This window comes from Cervus elaphus, chromosome 19, assembly GCF_910594005.1.
Source record: "Cervus elaphus chromosome 19, mCerEla1.1, whole genome shotgun sequence".
Classification (NCBI taxonomy): Eukaryota; Metazoa; Chordata; class Mammalia; order Artiodactyla; family Cervidae; genus Cervus; species Cervus elaphus.
The window spans coordinates 45,703,273-45,723,500 of record NC_057833.1 but is presented as its reverse complement, the minus strand read 5'-3'; the positions used below and the strand labels follow the sequence as shown (position 1 = coordinate 45,723,500).

Sequence of the window (20,228 nt, the reverse complement as noted above, 5' to 3'; positions counted from 1 at the left end):
TTGTGATTGAGGATTGCTTGTTTCAACTAGAGTAGCAGGCCATAATAACATGCTGTTCAATTCAGGCTGTTAATAGGAAAAATACCATGATTTGGCATCTTTGGTAGCAACATCCTAAAAAGTGTTAATTTCATGTGTCTCTAGTATACATTTGATGTATATTGTTACTGGGTGTGTCTTCAGACTAGTCCCTGCCCTGCCACTCCTCCTCCCCCCCCCCCCCCCCCCCCCGCCCCCCGCCTTTCTCTGTATTACTGTTAACCTGTTGTTTCTCTCTCTGGCTACATTTGTAAAATTTATTTTATTCTATTTTATTTTTTTTCTGGCTACATTTATAAAATTTAAAAATATGTTTAATTATGTTTTCTTAATAGGATTTTATGTTCCCTTATTTAGAAATTCTGATTAGTGAAATATGTCTTCATCTTTTCCTTAAAAAGAGGGCTTGACATTTGTTTCATTTCTGTGGCCTTTGGATTGATTTCTTTAAAATGTGAGTCACTGGTTCTTCTTGGATCAAATATTTTTTCCTTTCTATTTTTATTATATCCCCAAGCACCAGAGGTGAAGTTCTTACTTGTCTGCTAATTATCATAATATAATTCAGTTTACTAAGTAAAATGTAAAGTACTACAGGCAGGTGACCTAAGTAGCACTTAATTACTTGAAAGACTAACCTAGCAAATTCTTAGTTAAAACAGATTTTTATTTTATCTATTTGTTATTTACTTATTTTTATTTATTTAATCTATTTTTATCTGACTTCTTTTGATGTGAAAATATACTTGTTATGATCCATGGGTGTTTTCAGTTCAGTTTTTAGTGAGAAGAGTAGAAAAACTGCTTAATTTTGTCAGGTTCAAAAGCATCTTAATGTGTTTTCCCCCAAATCCTTTTTCTGCATCCCATAGTGAATGACCTTTCTGCATGTTCTTTTAAAAGTTGTGGCAGTTATCAGTTACTATAATGCATAAGAGTTGTGATTTTATAGGCAGTAAGGAAGGAGGCTGGGTTAGGGCTTCTTAGTTGAGCCCTGAGATTGTGTTAGCATATCTAGCTGTTGGATACTGTTAGATCCTGTGGGTGCCCAGCACAGAACTGAACGTTGGGTATACACTGAGAAGTGAGTCTGCCTTCTTGGAGGTACACAGCCTAGCAAGGGAACTCAGAACTGCTGCACTGCACCCCATTTACATGGTATTCTTTGGGAATGTGGGCCCCTCCTCATGGCTTTGGGTCTCTTTCAGTTGAGAAAAGTTCAGAAGCTTCATTACATACAAGTTAATCCATAACTTTATCAAACAAGGTCTTTCATCATAATTTGATTCCGTGCCATCTTTTAAAGCTCCGTTTCCAGCCGTTCATCAGAGGCCGTCCTGAGCTCCAGCTAGTTCAGGCAACGTGTATTCCCTGACATTTTCTCAGATTTCGTACCTTAGCACTTCTGCATGTGGTAATTCCTCTACTTGGATTCCATCCCTCTCTGGTTTCCGGTCTTTGTACTGCTTGTTTGCCCGTTGAACTTCACCCGTCAGGTCGTCAGATCTTGGATGGAGGGAGAGCTGGCCCTTTTCTGCAGAGTCCCCTGTCCCCGCACACCTCTCCTCCCTCCCCGGGCCCCGCCTGCTCTCAGCGCTCCCGTGGTGCATACTTCACTGCAGTCTGCAACCACTTTGTGTGACATGTTTGTTTGCTTACTTACTTGTCTAACCTAGATTTGGCTTCTTGAGGTTAGAAATGTAATCTTTGTAATCTCCAGAATGTAGCACGTACTTGGCATGTGTGGACATAACATTCCAACAAATGCTTTTTTATGAAATAGGAAGTAGTGATCAACCATAATGATTCTTGCTGGAATGCTAATATAATATTATTAGATTTATTTTGAAATATTAGAGTACTTTGGCAAAATCTTGGTTTCCTCAATTTGCCTTTCCCTAAATCAAACAATTGGTCTGGGGTTAGGTTTCAAGATACTAATACTTGGTTAAGATAAAGGCCCTGTTTTAAGTTCATTGATGAACGTGTTGGGAGACTCCCTGTCCATAATAATGAAAAATTGACCATCAGTGGCCTCTAGAACAGAAACAAAGCTTTTCAGTCCGAGAAGAATGGGTGATCCATGGGCTTGCCACAGCACCAGCTCCGTCTGCAGCTGCCGGCAGCACCCCTGCTGCTCCTGGGCAGGGGTGGATGAAATGACAGTGGGGAAGCCCTGCAGGGAAACTCAGTCAGAAGTACTCTTGACTCTGACGTGAGCCAGCCTCTCTGCGTACTAGGCCGCACTGCCCGCTGCATACTTAAAAAAGAATAATTTCATTACTTAGAGAGTCATCAAAGCTTCCTAGAGGAGGTTGTTGACCATGGTCTGGAAGGACTAGCAGGAGCTCTTCAGCCAGACTAAGGTAGGTAGGGGAGGGCATTCTTTGCAGAAGGAACAACATATATAAAGGAATGGAGTGAGGAATCAGTAGGGCTCTTAGAGGAACTGCAAGCTGTGTTCTGTGTAGATGGAATTAAGGTTTGTAGGAGGTGGATAATAACCATTGTTGACTGGAGGATGATGTTGACAGCTGGGCAGGGCCAGGTTCCGAAGGATTTTGTCTTCCAGTTGGTTGTGACTTTGTCCTGGAGCCCTGTCAGGCCTCTCTTCTGCCCCAGTTTCCCATGGAGGGCAAACACATGGTAGTATTGTGTGTTGTAAACTTCCCAAAGTCTTGCTAGTAAAAAGGCTGATTCGCTTTAATTCAGCACTTTTCTTCAATTTATATGAGCAGGCAATGCGTTAAAAATTTTGGAGGGACTTTTGTCAATTGGGAAATGCTGCTGCAGACAGTAGGAAGCTCTGGAAATTTTAAACAAAGAGAAATGATCCTATCTTGTTCTTCTATTGATTTGAATGAGGGAGACTGGAGAGGGCTCTGGACCCAAGCTGAGGCATGCAGGTGCAGATAGGGGAGGTGGGTATGAGAAAAGCAGAGATGATAAGACAGAGCCCAGGTGGATATAGAAGGTGTGGGATAGGTAGGGGTCTAGGGTGACTTTCAAATTCGTGGCATGGTTTTTGAGGCAGGGGCTATCTGTTATAGAAGTAGAGGGAGCTGGTAGTAGTGGCAGCGAGTGGGAGAGCAGGTTTTTGGAAGATGAAACAAGCCTTTTGGGTGTTAGCAGAATGTGGTCAGTATATGTTTGAATCTGTGGGTCTGGGAGAGAGCAGTGCTGACAATACTGATTGGTGGTGGCCATGGTCGATGGGACAGTGGTATCACCCTTTACCCCTGACAGAAGCATAGAGAATATTAATGGCTAAGAAGTGGGCAGAAGAAGTGGAGGCTTGGGGAATATTAATAATTAAGAAGTGGGCAGAGGAAGTAGAGGCTTGGTCCCCTGGCTACCTGCCTCATGACCCAGGCTAGTGTGATAGGAAGTAGAATTCAGCTGCATTGTGGAAGGTAAAAAGGTCATTTGTGCTCTGTCTTGGGAACTTAGTCACTGTTTTCTGTATGAAAGTATGTATTTCAAGTATGTGTTGCTTTCAGATGAATTTTTGGAAAATGGATGGTGCTATCTACATGACATCCCTTAAATTTGTTGGTAAGGCTTTTCGATATAAAGTCATTCTATGCTTGGCTTTCTAGGGAAAGTGCAAAATGCTAATCTTAGTTAAGTGAAGATTATTTTCCTTCAGTCTTTAAAAGACAATATTGATTGAAAGCTGGTAAATAAAGTAGATAATGCCAGTTAAAATATTTTGGACACTAAAAATCCTTCTACAAATGTTAGTCAATATTATTATAGTTGACGTAGTACCCAAACACATTGATTTTTTTTCTTTAATCCTGAATAGTGGATTACAGAATGACCATAGGAAATGAGGAAGTTTAGATTTCTGTGATAGTTGTACCTTGAGTAAGGCTGTTATCCTCTCCAGCAGAAATTTAAAGTTCCATATCATTGAAGTGTTTGTTGAATGCAAATGTAAGGTCCTTCCCATGCTGAGTCAACGTGGGTAGGTTTCAAATTGGAGAAAAAAGAGTAAGGTGGGTTTTCCCACATTCACTTAATTGAAAAAAGCTGATCCAAGTGCCTATCAACTGTAATTGTGAATCTGCAGGATTGGGTTTTTTGTACAGAATGGTTTCCTGGTGATTTTGTGTTCTTTGGGGTTGAGTCTTTATAATGTTTGGAAGAATGAAATGTGAGCCATGCTGAACTACTGAGTTAATGAAGAAAAATTATTTGGAGTTTGTTGTTATAAGAAAAATGAACAAATCTGTAGTCCATTTGTGACTCCTTAACATACTGAAGATTTAAAAGTATAATTCTCTGGAAAGTTCTCCTGTTCGCCCCTCTCTTTTTTTTTCCCCTCTACTCTTCCCTGTCCCCCCCCCCCCCCCCACTGTTTCTAATCCTGGTCCTTCCTTTCCTCTGCTGCTGTATTTTGATACTTTTCTGTGCAAATGATCACTTTATGTTTTAATATTCAACTACAGTGTAGTCTTTTGGAATACTTTTAATCATCAACTTAAACTGAGCATTGTAGTGCCAGTAAAACACTTTACTCAGCTGAAATGACAATGCTGTAAACACTGTCCTAGGAGCATGCACTGATGGTTGCATCACTGGGGTTACTGTCAACTGCAACAGTGACGTTTATTTAAGCTATATCCCAGTTGTACCTATGCTAAAATGTGAAGTATGAGTCTTAGAATTAATGTGTCTAGATTTCAAAGACCACCTTTTAAATTGCTGATTGAAATGTCAAACAAGCTATTATGGATTTGGATTAATAGCATTACAGTTTAGAAGAAATAGTAATTTGCATTAAAATGGAAGAAACATTCATGATATATTGCTTAACGAAAACCTTTACCGCACCTCTATAAAGTAACTTTTTAAAATTGAAGTATAGTTGATGTACAATATAATGTAAGTTACATGTGTAAAATAATGGTGATTCACATTTTTAAAGATTAGGCTTCATTTATAGTTATTATAAAATATTGTATTCCCTATTTTGTACAATATATCATTGTAACTCACTCTATATATAATAGTTTGTACCATTTAATCCCTTAACCCTGAAAGTCTAATTTTTAGTTTGGGGAATTAGGTTCAAACAATTTGATTTATTTACATAGTTATTAGAACTCTTGATTTGTCAGTTCCTATTGTATTAAATGCCCATGCTATACAGTTTCTTCTGAGTTTAAAATACTATCATTTGTTTCAACTAGATTTTTTGTAAGTACCCATTCTCACTCCCAAAGGAAAAAAAAAAATCCAAAACTTTTATATTCTGTTTCAGAAGTCTAACAATGCAGAGAGGAATTTGAAGAAAGGGTTAGTGATAACATACATTTATAGGTACATGTGTGATTTTTAATTGGGATTGTTGGATCAGAGTATGTAGGAGGTTTAAGTTTTCGTCTATAGTCAGTTGATTTTCCAAAAAGCAAGTATAGATTCACTCTTAGCAATGTATAAAGGTGCTTTTTTTTTGTTGCCAGTTTAATAGATAAGTAATGTTTTATCACATCATTTCATACTTTACCTTATCTTGTTCTCCAGTAGGATCATGTGCTCTTTAACTGTTACTGTTTTCCCTCCTCCCTGGTTCTACAACATTGTACCCTAAATTCTAGTTTTAGAGGAGTGTGAATTTGGGAATAATCTGTATGAAGGGAATAATACATCTGCCTTCCCCTCCCCATTATCTTGTGTTTTATGTTTATTGCGATGTCTTATTTTCCATTGAGATACATGAAACAGTATTATGAGCAGCTCCTACTTTGTCATATTAATATTTGCACTGGTACTAAAAAAATTTTGTATAAAATTTCTTACCTTTAATCATACTTAATTGCCTTGTCAAAGTTGTGAAAACTGTCAGCCTTTCTTACCTGTGTTGGAGCACCACCTAACGGTGAAAGAGCGCAACAGCGGACTGTATACACAGGCAGTGCTTCAGGGGGTCAGAAACTTCCATGGTCGGAATGAATCGTGACTTATTACAACTGTCTCATTTTAGTGGAGGAATTGAAACCAAGTTGGGTGAAGGAACTTGCGAAATAGTTCATGGGGAATTAGTCGACATTTAAGAACAAGTTAAAGCTGACTCTTGAGTTCTGTACTCTTCTTTCTGTTTTTGTTATTTTTTTTTGTATTTTGGGATAATGGTGTATATCTCTTACTGTTCCTAATATAGTAACGAACATGGCATATATGCTCACTTAAGATTTATAGATTAATTAGTTTGATAAAATAATTTAGAATTTGCTGTTGCTTATGCTGTATCTCTGGTTAGTACTTTTCCTCAGTGGAGCCAAAATAGAGGAGGAAATAGAAAAATAAAATAATAAAAAAATAAAAAGAACCAACTGTAGCTTTCTTGAAATAGATTTGTTAAGGGAACCTTCAAAATGGCTACTTTACTGTGTCTGGGGTAAAATAACAGTGTGAGAGAGTGCTATTCAGGCAGAGAGAGTGGAATGCTTTAATGAGACCATTTGGAGGTTCCCACAGGTCAGGCCCACAGGTGGCCATGTGTGGTAGAATTAGAATTCTGTACATATGCTCAGTCTTTCTTCTTTCTTTCCTTATCTATTTAAAAACATTATTGCACATAGATGGTAGGAGCATTCAAAGAGTACTGAAGTCTCCTCCCTTCCCATCCTGACACCCTGTTGCCCCAATAGCTATGTCACCAGTTTACAGATCTGTTCAGCCTTTTGTTTTAGGGGTGGGTGCCAGTCTTCTTTTGAGGCCTTTTTGGTTCTGCCAGTTTTGAATATTCACTGTTTAGGACTGGCCTTAACCACAGTGAGCCTTTCTACTAGTAAGATTTTGAAATCAATCTAGCAATTAGAGTACTTTCAAAACTTTCCTTGAGTAGGGAGTTTTAGAAGGTTGAGGTTGAATATATGAGGAAGATTTAAGGGGAAGTATAAAAGTTTTAAGATCAGAGTAACTTGAATAAATGAAAAAAACTCATTTTAAGTAGACAAACTTAATTATTTAATTATGTGAACTTAGTTATGTATGTAAATGATTAATTTTACTTATTTCCTTTGGAAATTAAAATAATAAAAATGAAGCATAGATGCCATTTGTCAGTTCAAAGGTGCCTTCTCCCAGTTTTTACTGATTAAATGCTATACAGTTGATTGTAATACTCAAAGCCATTATGTTATGTAATGATAGTCTTACCACGTGGAGTTTCTCTGAATAAATGGGTTTGTTTCTTTCTTTAAATAGTATATATAATGAAAATGATTAAAATGTATGCATATATGCTATAGTGCAGGTTAAGTTCTTAATGTTACTTACTCTTAATGTTCTTAAATTGACCCTAAGACAGAAAATTGCATTACCTTTCCTAATTATAACTTATTTTGTTAAGCTATCACATTGTTTTGTAACTTACAAAAAATAAATTATACAAAGACTGCACTTTGCAAATGTAAATACAGTTTTGGTTTGGTGTATATTGGATACAATGGTCTTCCTTAAGCCTAAACACAGAAACAAAAGCATGTATTATAAGAGAAAGTTCAAGATGGGAAGTGATAAAATGGGTATTTAGTAGAGCTTTGTTAAAATTTAGCTGGTATCCTTGTAAAATTTCCATGTATTCACTAAATTATATTATGTCATTCTTATTGTTAGGAGCTGACTTGAGTGTTAAGTTTTACCCTTGTCACAATTTTGTTACTGCAGTTGGGAGATTGAGATTTTTTAATTCTTTTTACACAAATATTTGTATAGATATTAAAATTAAGGTTGTACAGTGAGTAAAGATTTCATGTTTGTTAGGGCACATTTTATTTCAGTTGACTGCTGCACATTTTATTTCAGTAGAACTGCTTTTGAATTGCAGAAGGTCATCTTAATTGCTGAGGATGCTACACATTTGACAATGAAATAATACTCAGAATGCCGGCTGTGCTGTTTATTCTTTAGGATTTTTATGACACCTTTTGCTTTGTGATCTTGAAAGATATATTTATCAAATCTTTATTTAACATGAGTAGATTTGTTTAATTCTAAGGAAAAAAAATCTAGAACTACAGAATAAAGTAGGATGATTCATTTTGTTTTTCAACAATACAAGGTAGCCCCAAAGTTGAGTGCAGTTTTAACTTTTAAGACTTCAAAAGTACATGTTTACAGACTTATGAAGGGTATCATTTGAGAACTTTTTAACTCTTAATTTTGTGATCATTAAATAGTATGTTTTTATTTCTTTTAACTCCAGTCTCCCTGAAGTTGGCAAATACCAACTGAAGTAAACAATTAAAAATATTTATTCAGAATATACTTTGCTTGAGGTTTTACTTGAGTGGCAGATCATTAATGAAATCACCTTGTAAAATTATCTACTTTGGAATTTTATGCATGTACATATCCTCAAAGAAAACCTGCCACATATACTGTTATAATATTGTTACATACATATCCTATAGGTACATACATATCCTCAAAGAAAGCCCTCTACACATAGTCTTATAATATTGTTACAACTCATGTGAAACTCAGGTTTGAAGCAAAGATACCTGAAGTTTGGGGATTTCTGTTCTTGTTGAGGCCAACTCATTCTGTTTTAGGAAATGAGATCGGACTCTTATTCTAGATTTAATACTATACTTTATATAATGTAGAAAAAAGTTAACTTTCACAAAAATTAGATTTAGTGAGATTTATTCCTGATAGCTTCCTTTTGTCCTGTGTTGCTGTTTTTACTCAACACAAAAAAAATCAGGTTCATTGTAAATGCAAGGAAGGGTTTGGTTAAGCACAATAGCCTATAAGCTGCTTGCTGTTTAGATAACATCAAGGCTTGTCATGCACTGTGGAATTGGGACTTCAGTACACTAGCTAGATGCGATTTATTCAAATATTAGGAGCTCTTCAGTGGCAGTCAGATGGCAGGAAGGTGTATCTTTTGAAAATCCACTTAAAATTGGTGCATTAAAAAATTCTGAATTTTAGTGTCTTAGTCATTTTGAAAACAGTTCAAAAAGAACTCAAACAAGTACGAGGCAGAAAATTCTTGTTTGAATGAATTTTTATGCTTAGTTTTATTTTGTTTTTTGTTAAGAGTTGGCTTTTGAAAGTTCTGCTAATATCGCAGTTGGAAGGAATGATGATATAGTGCTATTGGTAAGAAAAATTTCTTTGTTTTTTTATGATCTAGAAATTGACTTGATTAAAAAACACATGCACTCAAACCACCAGAAGTTATACTTCTGTAAGTCAGTAGATTTTAGAAGTTTGATATTAAAGCTTTAAATATTTAATTGGATAATTAGTAGACTAGGTTTACCATGTATTTTCACCTTTATACGTAATTTATTTTGAAATGTTTATGTAGATTTTTATCTTCATAGATATGTCATAGAAAATGTTAAGGGATTTCTATTTATGTACATATTTTTAAAATTTAACTATACATTTTCAGCATGTGTATGTTCATTTGTAAGCTGTTGCAGTTGTCTCACGGGGTTTTACTAAAAGTTTATGTGAAAAGTGAAATCTTGGTAATTTCCTTTGAAGTATAATATGTCTAGGGAGGATAGTAATTGGTGACTTTTAGAGAAACTTTTTATTTGAATTGCTTAAATTATTTTTACTGTTTCAACTTTGGTAAAACTTGGTAACACATATAAGAACTTTGCCTTAAAAAGTAAGTTAAATTTCAGAGAAATAACACTTGTAAGATGAGTAATGAGGTAATATGGTTAAGAATTATGTTTAAAAAAGTGTGAATTCAGATTGTTCTAGGCAGTGCATCATGTAATAGCTCATTTAAGTATTTTTGCTGTGGTCATATGAAATGAAAATGTAGTTATCTTGAACTAATGTGTACTCTCTCAAGAGATATTTTAAATAGTTATGAGTATAGGAAATTAATGAAAAGATTGATTTTTAATGGTAATTTTTTTGTCTAAAATTATAAAAGCATGTTATTTATCTGCAAATATATTCTATGCTGAAAAATTAGAACTTATGCAAGTGAGGACGTGCATCTATATTTGTAGGCAATGGATAAAAGATGAGAGTGAAGAAGGATTAGATTCAAAACCCAGGAGTAAGAGTTTATGGATAATACCTGATACATAATACGTTGAGTCAGTAGATTTGGGATTCAGAGGCAGAGTCCTCAAGATCTTATCCCTTGGTGCCGGGAATGACTGTTCTCTGAAAATTTTCTTCTGTTTTCTCCTCAGATGCATGGCTTTTTTAAAAAAATTATTTTATTCAAGCATGATTGATTTACAATGTTGTGTTAATTTCTGCTGTATAGCAAAGTGATTCAGTTATTCACACACACACACACACACACACACACACGCACACACACACACACACACACACATTCTTTTTCACATTCTTTTCCGTTATGGTTTATCACAAGATACTGAATATAGTTCCCTGTGTTATACAGTAGGTCTTTGTTGTTTATCCATTGTATATATAATAGTTTGTATCTTCTAATCCCAAACTCCCAATCCATCTTTTATATATATTAACAAGTAGAAAGAATAGTATCATCTTTAAAGAGTAGAATAATTAGTATAATGAACTCTAATGGACCATCACTCAGCTTTTAAGTCAGTTTTAGCAGTTATCAACTCATGGCTATTCCCTGGTCCATAATGATTTAAAAAAAAAAATTTTTTTTTTTCTTTGGAAGTAAGTTCAGACCTGCTGAAAAGTTGGTATGTTTGTATCAAGTTGCTTGTTGGTTCCTTGATTCTCCTTCTGATATCTGCATAATCTAAAGCAATGTCTTCTGCCGTAGTCCTAATATTGATAATTTGTACCCTCACCCCCACCCCCCGACTTCCTTGTGCAACTAGAAATGATAATTTTTATTGATGTCAAAAAACCAGCTCTTTTTCTTTAATTTCATTTATTTCTTCTCTAAATTTTAGTCTCTCTCTTAATTGCTTATACTGGGTATTACTTGCCATTCATTTTCCGCTTTCTTAAAAACCTTGTAAGAGTGTGCTTTCATTTCTCAATGTTCTTTGTGCTGTTGTTGTGTATAATTACCCACATAGTTACAGTTTCTGGTATTCTTCAGACCTTTGTAGATATCTGTATTACCATCAGTTATCTTTTTTACCCCCTGTGTCTGAGGACTTCCTTTAACTTTTTATAGTGTAGGTTTGCTTTTTTTTTTCTTTTCTTTTTAACCAGCTTTTATATCTGTAAAAGACTTAGTTCAGCTTTGCTTTTGGAAGATATTTTTTTGCTGCGTATAGAATTCTCATCATAGTTTCTTCTTCTTAATACTTCAAAGATCTTCCTCTGTTTTTACCTGCATTGTTTTTAGCAAGAAATTTAATGTCATTTTAAATTTATTTTCATCACAATTTTGAGCAGTTTGATGGTGATATGCCTTGAGGTAATTTCTTAATGTTTTTGCTTAGTGTTGGTTGAACTTCTTGGATCTGTGGGTTTATAGTTTTTCATATAATCTGGAAATTTTGGGGCCATTATAGAGTTACATATTTTTTGTTCCTTTCTACCTTACATGTGTATCAGAGTATTTGAGGTCGTTTCACAGCTTACTGATGCTTTTATGTTAGCTTTCTCCCCTCTCTTTAGTCTGTTTTTTCCTCTCAATTTTTAATTTTGGATATTTCTGTTATTTTGTCTTCAACTTCTTTGATTTTTTCCTGTAATATCCAATTTACTGTTAATTCCATCTAGTATATTTTTCATCTCAGACATTATACTTTTTGTGTTCAGTTTGGTTATTTTTTTGTATCTTTGATGTGTCTGCTTCACGTGATCAGTCTTTCCTCTTGTTTTTTGAGCATGTAGACTACAGTTACAGCAGTTATTTTAATGGCCTTGTCTACCAATTCTGTTATCTCTGTCAGTTCTAGGTCCTCTTTTGTCCATTGATTTTTCTCATTATGGGATGTCTCCTTTTGGTTCTTTGTAAGACTTAAGTTTTAACTGGATAGCAGACATAGTAACTAGATAGTTTACATTCCTGTAAATCTCCTTGGACTGTATTCTGTGAAGCACTTACTTGGAAACAATTTTATTCTTTCAAGTCCTAGAAGTTTTGTTTGGCAGGACCAGAGTAGCTTTTGGTTTGGGGCTAGTTTGAACCTACTACTACTGAAGCAAAGTGAAAGTTGCTCAGTCATGTCTGACTCTTTGTGACCCCATGGAATTCTTCAGTCCAGAACACTGAAATGGATAGCCTTTCCATTCTACAGGGCATCTTCCCAGCCAAGGTCTCCCGCGTTGCAGCCGGGTTCTTAACAGCTGAGCCCACAAAGGAAGCCCAAGAATACTGGAGTGAATAGCCTATCCTTCTCCAGCAGATCTTCCCGATCCAGGAATTGAACCTGCATCTCCTGCATTGCAGGTGGATTCTTTACCAACTGAGCTACCAGGGAAGCCCACTGAAGCAAAACCCTCTGGGTCCTCCTGATTCCATGCAACTAATGAGGTTTCCCACTGTGGTTGATGGGAACAGGTGCTCTCCCCCATGTGAACCTGCTGCATTCTTCCCCTAAAACCTTTTGAATGGCTTTCCCTGGTCTTGGTAGTTTTCTCACACAGAAATGCCAATCAGTATTCAGTTGAAGACTTGAGAAGAGTCCCCGCTTTGGAAATTTTTAGTGTTCATTCTCTGTACACACCTCTTCTCTGGTAATCTGCCTTGCAAACCCAGTCACTTTGGCACTTCCTTAGACTCCCAGCTTCATCTCTTCAACTCTGGAAGATTGTTGGGCTCCCCCTGGGTTCCCTGTCCTACTTTTTAATTTATATTTTGGCATCCTGTAATTACTCAGTTTGTAAACTGGGACAATTATAGAGCTCACCTAGGTATTTCCCATTTTTATATCAGTTTCTTCTGTTGAGTGAGACAGTTGTCAACAGTTGAAAGAAACAGTGACACAGTTGAAACAGTGACAGTGTTTTTTTCTTGGCTCCAAAATCCCTGCAGACAGTGACTGCAGCCATGAAATAAAAAAGACGTTTGCTCCTTGGAAGAAAAGCTATGACAAACCTAGACAGCGTATTAAAAAGCAGAGACATTATTTTGCTGACAAAGGTCTGTCTAGTCAAAGCTATGGTTTTCCCAGTAGTCATGTATGAATGTGAGAGTTGGACCATAAAGAAAGCTGAACTCTGAGGAACTGATGCTTTTGAACTGTGGTGTTGGAGAAGACTCTCGAGAGTCCCTTGGAGTGCAAGGAGATCCAACCATCCTAAAGAAAATCAACCCTAAATATTCGTTGGAAGGACTGATGGCTGAAACTGAAGCTCCAGTACTTTGGCTACCTGATGAAAAGAGCTGACTCATTGGGAAAGACCCTGATGCTGGGAAAGATTGAAGGCGGGAGGAGAAGGGGACGACAGAGGATGAGATGGTTGGATGGCATCACCGACTCAATGGACGTGAGTTTGAGCAAGGTCCAGGAGGTAGTGAGGAATAGGGAAGCCTGGTGTGCTGCAGTTCATGGGGTCGCAAAGAGTTGGACATGACTGAATGACTGGACGGCAATTTTGGTTGACATCCAGTTCCTTGAACTATATAGTTTTAGATATTTTATTAATTTTGTTATTTTATTGGGTTGGCAAAAAGTTCGTTTGGGTTTTCCATAACATCTTACGGAAAAACCCAAATGAACTTTCTGGCTAACCCAGTAGTTAGGATGGCTAGTCTGGTCTATGTTTGTACATCTTGGTTGGAAGCAGAACTTGCTTCCATTTAAGCATTTGAAGAAGTTCTTCTCAAGAAGCATATTTTAGGTGGTGGTGAGAAATGGGGGGTCAGAATTATACGTTTTGGTTGTTAAAAATGAGTGGGAAATCCTGAGCGATGACCCTGAGATTCAGGCCAGAATTTAAGGAAGGACCACAGATTAAAGGTTAAGAACCCCAGATTGGATTCTTTAGTGGGGACAGTGTCAGAGCAGAGTTCCTTTGCCTTACCCTTTGAAGATAGGCATATGCACATTTGTAACCTTGCAGGATTGGACTAAACCTTACAGGCTCAGGCAACAACAGCTGACCTTTTCTACACGGAAAGAGGTTGGATTTGCTCATTCTGCATGTAATCTATGGCATCAGGTGTATAGCCCTTGAGAACAACTGCTACCTCAGGTCATACTGATTTGATGGAACAGGCTTATACTGGTGGGATGATTCTAGTACTGTACTTTTTTACAGCTGCAACACACCCTAGTGTGAGAAGAAATTGTCACTAAATTACCTAAAAGGTTTTTTATGATAATGAAACTTATTTTCCTCTGAAAAACAGGATAACTCTGAGGCTTCTTTTCCATGATGGCACCAAGTCCAATGTATATTGTGTGTGTGTGTGTGTGTTTGTAGTCAAACTCTTGCATTTTATTTCTGTGGAAAACCCTGCCTCTACTTACCCTCAGCCCTGTCTTCAGGGCTACCACAAGGTAGAGAAACTTTGAGTGCCCATTCAGGGACACATCAGTGTTTTTTATAGGTCATTTTCTTGATGGCATAAATCAGGAGATTTCAGTAGTCTGATGTGGGGGATTAAGTTGAAATTCTGCAGTTGTTTTACTTTCCTATTAATTCATATCAGGTAAACATTATATAGCTAAATTCTTTATCAGGTCACTCAGGAAATATTTTTTGAGTACCGGCCACGTGTCAGGATTGTGCTATCCACCAGGTAGGTGAGTGGAGGCATGGCATCTGAAATGAGGGAGGTAACATTCTCACCGTGTTCCGCAGAGGTCAACCACGTCTAAAGCAGTGGCTCTCAAACACTCATCCATCTCAGGGCTCAGACCTTTTTACATTCTTGAAAATTATTGTGAACTCTAAGAAGATTTTGTTTATGTGGGTTATATCTATTATTGCCACATAGATCTTTAAGAATATTAACTTACTAAAGCAGTAATAGATAAGTACATTTTCCCAAATATATAATTTCCAGAAACCAAAAAAAAAAAAGAAAGCAAGAAAATCTGCACTGTTTTCCATTTTGCAGCTTTCTTTAATGTTTGAATTTAATCTTTTTTAATACAGGAGAAATTTTTTGTCAGTGAGTTCAATAAAGTTTCTGCTAGAAATGAGCATCATGGGTAGTCAGAAACAATAAGATTACTCAGTGGACTTGGAATCATGGTGGTCTACAGTAGGGGTCCACCTGCATTAAAGATTCACCCTTGGCCAGGATTGCCATACATGTGGTAGGTGCTCAGTGGATGAGTCTGGAGATTGAAAAAGAAAGATTCTGTAATTTCTCTTAGAATTTAAATGACTTTGCAGCAGGGCTAGTGCTAGTATAAATTAATTAGTGAAATATATCAAGTTTTATAATAGTAAGTAATTCAGTTTCAAGAATTAGCACACCATTGAAAATGTCATGAGAATCAGTTAACACTTTAGTGATTACTTAAATGTCAGTTAAACTTTTATCCAAACAAGAAGTCTGATAGTATGCAGTTACTATACAGTATGCATCTACTAAGATGTTTGTTACTCTTTCCCTCAGTTATCTTCAATTGTTCTGAAGCACACTACCTTTCCAACCACTGTAGATATGGACAAAGAAGAAAGAAAGACTATCAACGAGGGTCAGGAAGATGAAATGGTAACCAGCTTTTACAATTTACTTGTGAAGTGTGAGTTTATTTTTCTAGGGAAGTAGAAAAGTACATTTAAAAAAACACTAAAATGAAACACAATAAAACAACAGCTAAGTCCATGTGGTTTTTCCCCTTCTGGCTGTGTTTTTGAATTGGGCTTATGTAATACCTCTGGTATTATTCTCCTACGGCTCTAGTGTGCTTCCTATTTCACTTGTGAACTGTTAAAACTCAGAGGAAAGAGATGTTTTTTCATTTGATATAACTTAAGTTATGTTTGCTAATGCTTATATATAGTCCTAAATGCAAAATTTCTAATTTTTCCTTTATAAGAAAGTTTAAAATCAGCTTAATAAAACTCAGCTCTTTCTTCGTGGTGTAAGTAGGGGAAAGATAGGGTTGTTACGTTGGAACTCTCATAACATTTGATATGTGGTTATTAATCACTGTGGCCATGCAGGAGATTTATGGCTACAATTTATGTCGCTGGAAGCTTGCCATCGTTTCTCTTGGAGTGGTGTGTACCGGCGGCTTTCTTCTCCTGCTCCTCTATTGGATGCCCGAGTGGCGGGTGAAGGTGACCTGTGTGAGAGCTGCAATCAAAGACTGTGAAGTGGTGCTGCTGAGGACTACTGTAAGTCCACATGATTACTTGTAGTGGATTATTTGTGGGGTAAAATGAAATATTTATGTGTGTTTTGTTCAAAATAAAATATGATGAGAACATCATTGCTAGGATACAATGAGAAATACTAATCCTGGTATTTCTAAAGTATCTGTGTTCCAAGTGACTAATATCCCAGTGATTTGAGTTTAAAGGAATCTTGAAAGGGAAAAAAAAAAGCAAAAGTGTTAGTCACTCAGTCATGTCTGACCCCTTGTGAACCCATGAGCTGTAGCCCACTAGGCTGTCCTCTGTCCATGGAATTCTTCAGGCAAGAATACTGGGTGGGTAGCCATTCCCTTCTCCAGGAGATCTTCCCAACCCAGGAATGGAACTTTGCTCTCCTGCATTGCAGGCAGATTCTTTACTGTCTGAGCCACTCAAATCTACCCTCTTTTATAGCTCTTGATGCGCTGAGAGATTAGATAAATGGCTGGTCTGTCAAGGTTACCTGAAAGGACTGTATCCCAGATCTCTTCTATGCAATGTTGCTGCCCCCCAGGTTTTGTTTTGTAATCCTAATTGGAAGTATTTTATAAGAGGCTTTAATACCTAGTCTCAGTATGTAGATGGATTAAATCAAGAAATTACTCAATAATCTTTTATGAGATCCTCTATCAGTAAAGAATGACATATATAAAATGGTAAGTGATCAAGAACACTTTATATTTGAATTTATGCATCTTCATGAAATGGTTTAACATTTAGTGAGTAGAAAGTGACACTTTCTCGTTTAGAGGTTAGTGTTAATAAATAGCATATCATGTAAAGAATGGAAACTGTATATATGGTTATATAATATGCATAATTGACTCTTTACCCTTATTCCTTTCTCTTTGAAGGATGAATTCAGAACATGGTTTTGTGCAAAAATTCGCTTCCTTTCTCTAGAAACTCCCCCATTTTCAAGTTCAAAATCTCTGGTTAATAAAAATGGCCATGCAGTTCACTTAACTGAAAATCTGGCTGAAGAGAATAGGCTTGAGATGAATAAATACTCACAGCCTCAGTCACAACAGGTATTGTTATCTTAGTCTCAGTGTTTCTTTAAAAACTGGGATTGTTACATTTTATGCTACTGTAGATAGCCTATAATTTTGTACTTGTACTTATTTTTAAGATAAAACTATATGCATATAAAATACCTGTTTATCACTACATGTAAAGTTTAAATATTTACTAGAAGAAATGGATTATGTCACATGTGATTGCTTTAATTTTAATAGTTGTTATATGCTAAATTTGTGTTAGTAAACTTAATTATTAGCAAGTGATGATAATGCTTTTGATGTAACCTTTTTATATGTTCTACAGATTCGCTATTTCACTCACCATAGTGTGAAATATTTCTGGAATGATAGCCTTCACAATTTTGATTTCTTAAAGTAAGTATTCTTCTTTTGTTTGGAGTGTATGAGTGTATTGATTACGTTTTAGATAGAAAATAATTCATTTTAGTGTTACATAAGATGGAAGATTTCCCTTCACTTAATTTTAATAACTCCCTGGTGGTATTTGAATACTCAGCAATACTCAGTAACCAGTTTAGAATAAACCCCATCTGCAAGTTGTACCCTGGCAAAATTGACACAGAAGTTAGAAGCACCATGCTCCCAAAATCTAGTCTAAATCCTTTTCTTTTTGAGGATTCATCTCAGAGTAAATTTTGAGTATACCTCTTAGCCTGCCTGAGTATCTGAATTATCACCTCTCAATTTACTGATGGTTTCATCCATTTGTATTCAATACTTGAGGGATGGAGTGATAGACAAACGTTAAATTTAACTTTCATATGTAGATAAAGATGAGACATGGTCAAATGTGTTAAGCCTTGGGTAGAACAAATTGGAATAATTCCTTAAAATTTGATTTTTATGGAGACTTCAAGTTACATCAGCAGTGAATTTACTAGGATTTTACTTATTTATTTATTTTTGCCTGCGCCACATAACTTGTTGGGGTCTCACTTCCCTTACCAAGGATTGAACCTGGGCCACAGCAGTGAAAGCCCAAAACCCTAGCCACTAGGCCACCAGGGAACTCCATTAGGATTCTATTTTTATTGCTGTTAAAGTGATTATCATAAATACCCATTAAGTATCCTTGCTTGAGAGTGGCAAAGGAATTCTTTTTTTTTTTTTTTTTTTAGGGATTCTTAATATTAGCAGTAAGAAGAGAATCACCTTATGAACATTTAAAATATTCATGCTTGGACTTTTTTCCTCAGACGTTTCCTAAAGAATCATGTAATTCCTAAACAATATTACTATATTCCTAAAGAATTGGAATATAATGGAATGGAGCAGGGCAGTTCTACCTGCCTAGTTCTGAAGACTCTTCCTAGTTAAGAACCATTGCTTTTTTTTAGAGAATACTGCCAGTGAACTGTCATTTTGTTCTTAAAAAAATTTTGACTTGGAGTTGATCCCTGCTACCCTGGGGGAAAATCGCAAACATGTTTGTTGTGGAGGCTTTGCCAACCATAGCAACTTGTAGGATTTAAACTTATTCCAATGATTGCAGTTAATTATGAAGCTTAGTTTTTTCTTTTGGAAAAAGTAGAAAAAGATTTGGAGTTAATTCTCTATAGAGTTTTTGTGAATAGTATCTCGGTTTAAATAAGCATAATTAAGACATTTGAGAGGAAATGTTAGTCGAATCTCAGTTTTAATCATTACAGATTTTAGACATTGTCTGTGACTTAGACAAATTCTGCACTTCTCCTTAGATGAGAGAAGGATTCCGATTGATGCTTTTGTAGAAAGAAAAACAAGTGAGTAGGACTTACTAGTGTGAAGCTTCAAAATTTAAGAAAGGAAACTCGATAAAAAGTAAAGTTTGAAACACTTGAGTTAGTCTTACTTTACCTTTAATTTTTTTGGTTATTAAATGTTACAGCTTTGGCACAGACTTAAAGGATAATAATATTGTTGTATAGTCTTAACCTGTGATAGATACATTGGGTAGCTTAGAAGTTGCCACATTTGAGATTTAGGCCTTTTATTACTGTTTATCTTAGGAAGTGGATATTTAAAAATTCTCATCCATTGTCTCAATTTTTGTTAGGGTTTTCTATTTGTAAGGAAATCACACTTTAAAATAAGGAATATAGAAAAATGAGGCATTAAGAAATTTGGATATTTTAAACTTTGTTTAAAGTAAAAACTTTGGATTTATTTAGGGGACTGGATGAAGGTGTTTCTTGTACGTCAATTTATGAAAAGCATAGTGCAGGACTGACAAAGGGGATGCATGCCTACAGGTAATCTTTATCCAACTAAAGTTAGATCTATTATCAAAATTCTGAAATAAAGTAGTTTACCCTTTTACCATATAGTTGTAATATTAACAAGTATTTAAATATTATAACATAGTAATTGACAGCTTATTGATATTTTATTTGGGTGAGACTCTCTCAGTTTAAGAATTATAAAAGTGTTGAAGCTGATTTTGAAGTGAATATCCCTGAAAATATACTGTATTTCATCATTTCTAAGGTGCACACTTTCCTACATTTTAACATCTCTAAAAGGAGGGTGTGTCATACAGTGGGTGGAGTGTCACCCTTTACTTGACAGCATTTTAATCTTTCTTGATAGTACATAAAATCATGGAATGTCTTATGATTGATAGCATCTTCGATTTACTGAAATATTGGGAATTGTAAGCATGAGCTCAGATTTACTAAAATGAAAATTTGTAAATTGGGAGACAATATCTTTTTTATAGTGTTATTCTTTGCTAAGGTATAAAAGTATACCAGTGTATTATGTATTGTAAACGCCGTTTTTAGATTAAATTAGGAATTTTCTTGTACTCCTCTAGCATGTTCTTTTAAAGGGTTGCAACATAAATTCATTCATTCAGACTTCTGCTTCATAAAACATGAGAATTAATTTATCATCTAGAGAGTACTATTATAAAGAATTTAAGTGGAAGGTTTTAAGCAA

General features: G+C 35.7%; 1 protein-coding gene across 4 annotated transcripts in view; it reads left to right on the top strand.

Annotated features, from left to right (window-relative positions):
- ATP13A3 (ATPase 13A3) overlaps positions 1 to 20,228 on the top strand; it is a 77,767-nt gene that overhangs the window by 6,006 nt on the left and 51,533 nt on the right. For 2 of the 4 annotated variants that reach the window (XM_043873815.1, XM_043873812.1), the window contains exons 2-6: positions 15,521 to 15,619; positions 16,075 to 16,248; positions 17,121 to 17,297; positions 17,593 to 17,663; positions 19,460 to 19,540. In XM_043873815.1, the coding sequence (XP_043729750.1) occupies positions 15,569 to 15,619; positions 16,075 to 16,248; positions 17,121 to 17,297; positions 17,593 to 17,663; positions 19,460 to 19,540 (554 nt within the window). In that variant the 5' untranslated portion in view covers positions 15,521 to 15,568. Of the gene's footprint in view, positions 1 to 8,944; positions 9,163 to 15,520; positions 15,620 to 16,074; positions 16,249 to 17,120; positions 17,298 to 17,592; positions 17,664 to 19,459; positions 19,541 to 20,228 lie in introns of those variants that run through there. The other 2 variants (XM_043873813.1, XM_043873814.1) reach the window with 2 other exon arrangements.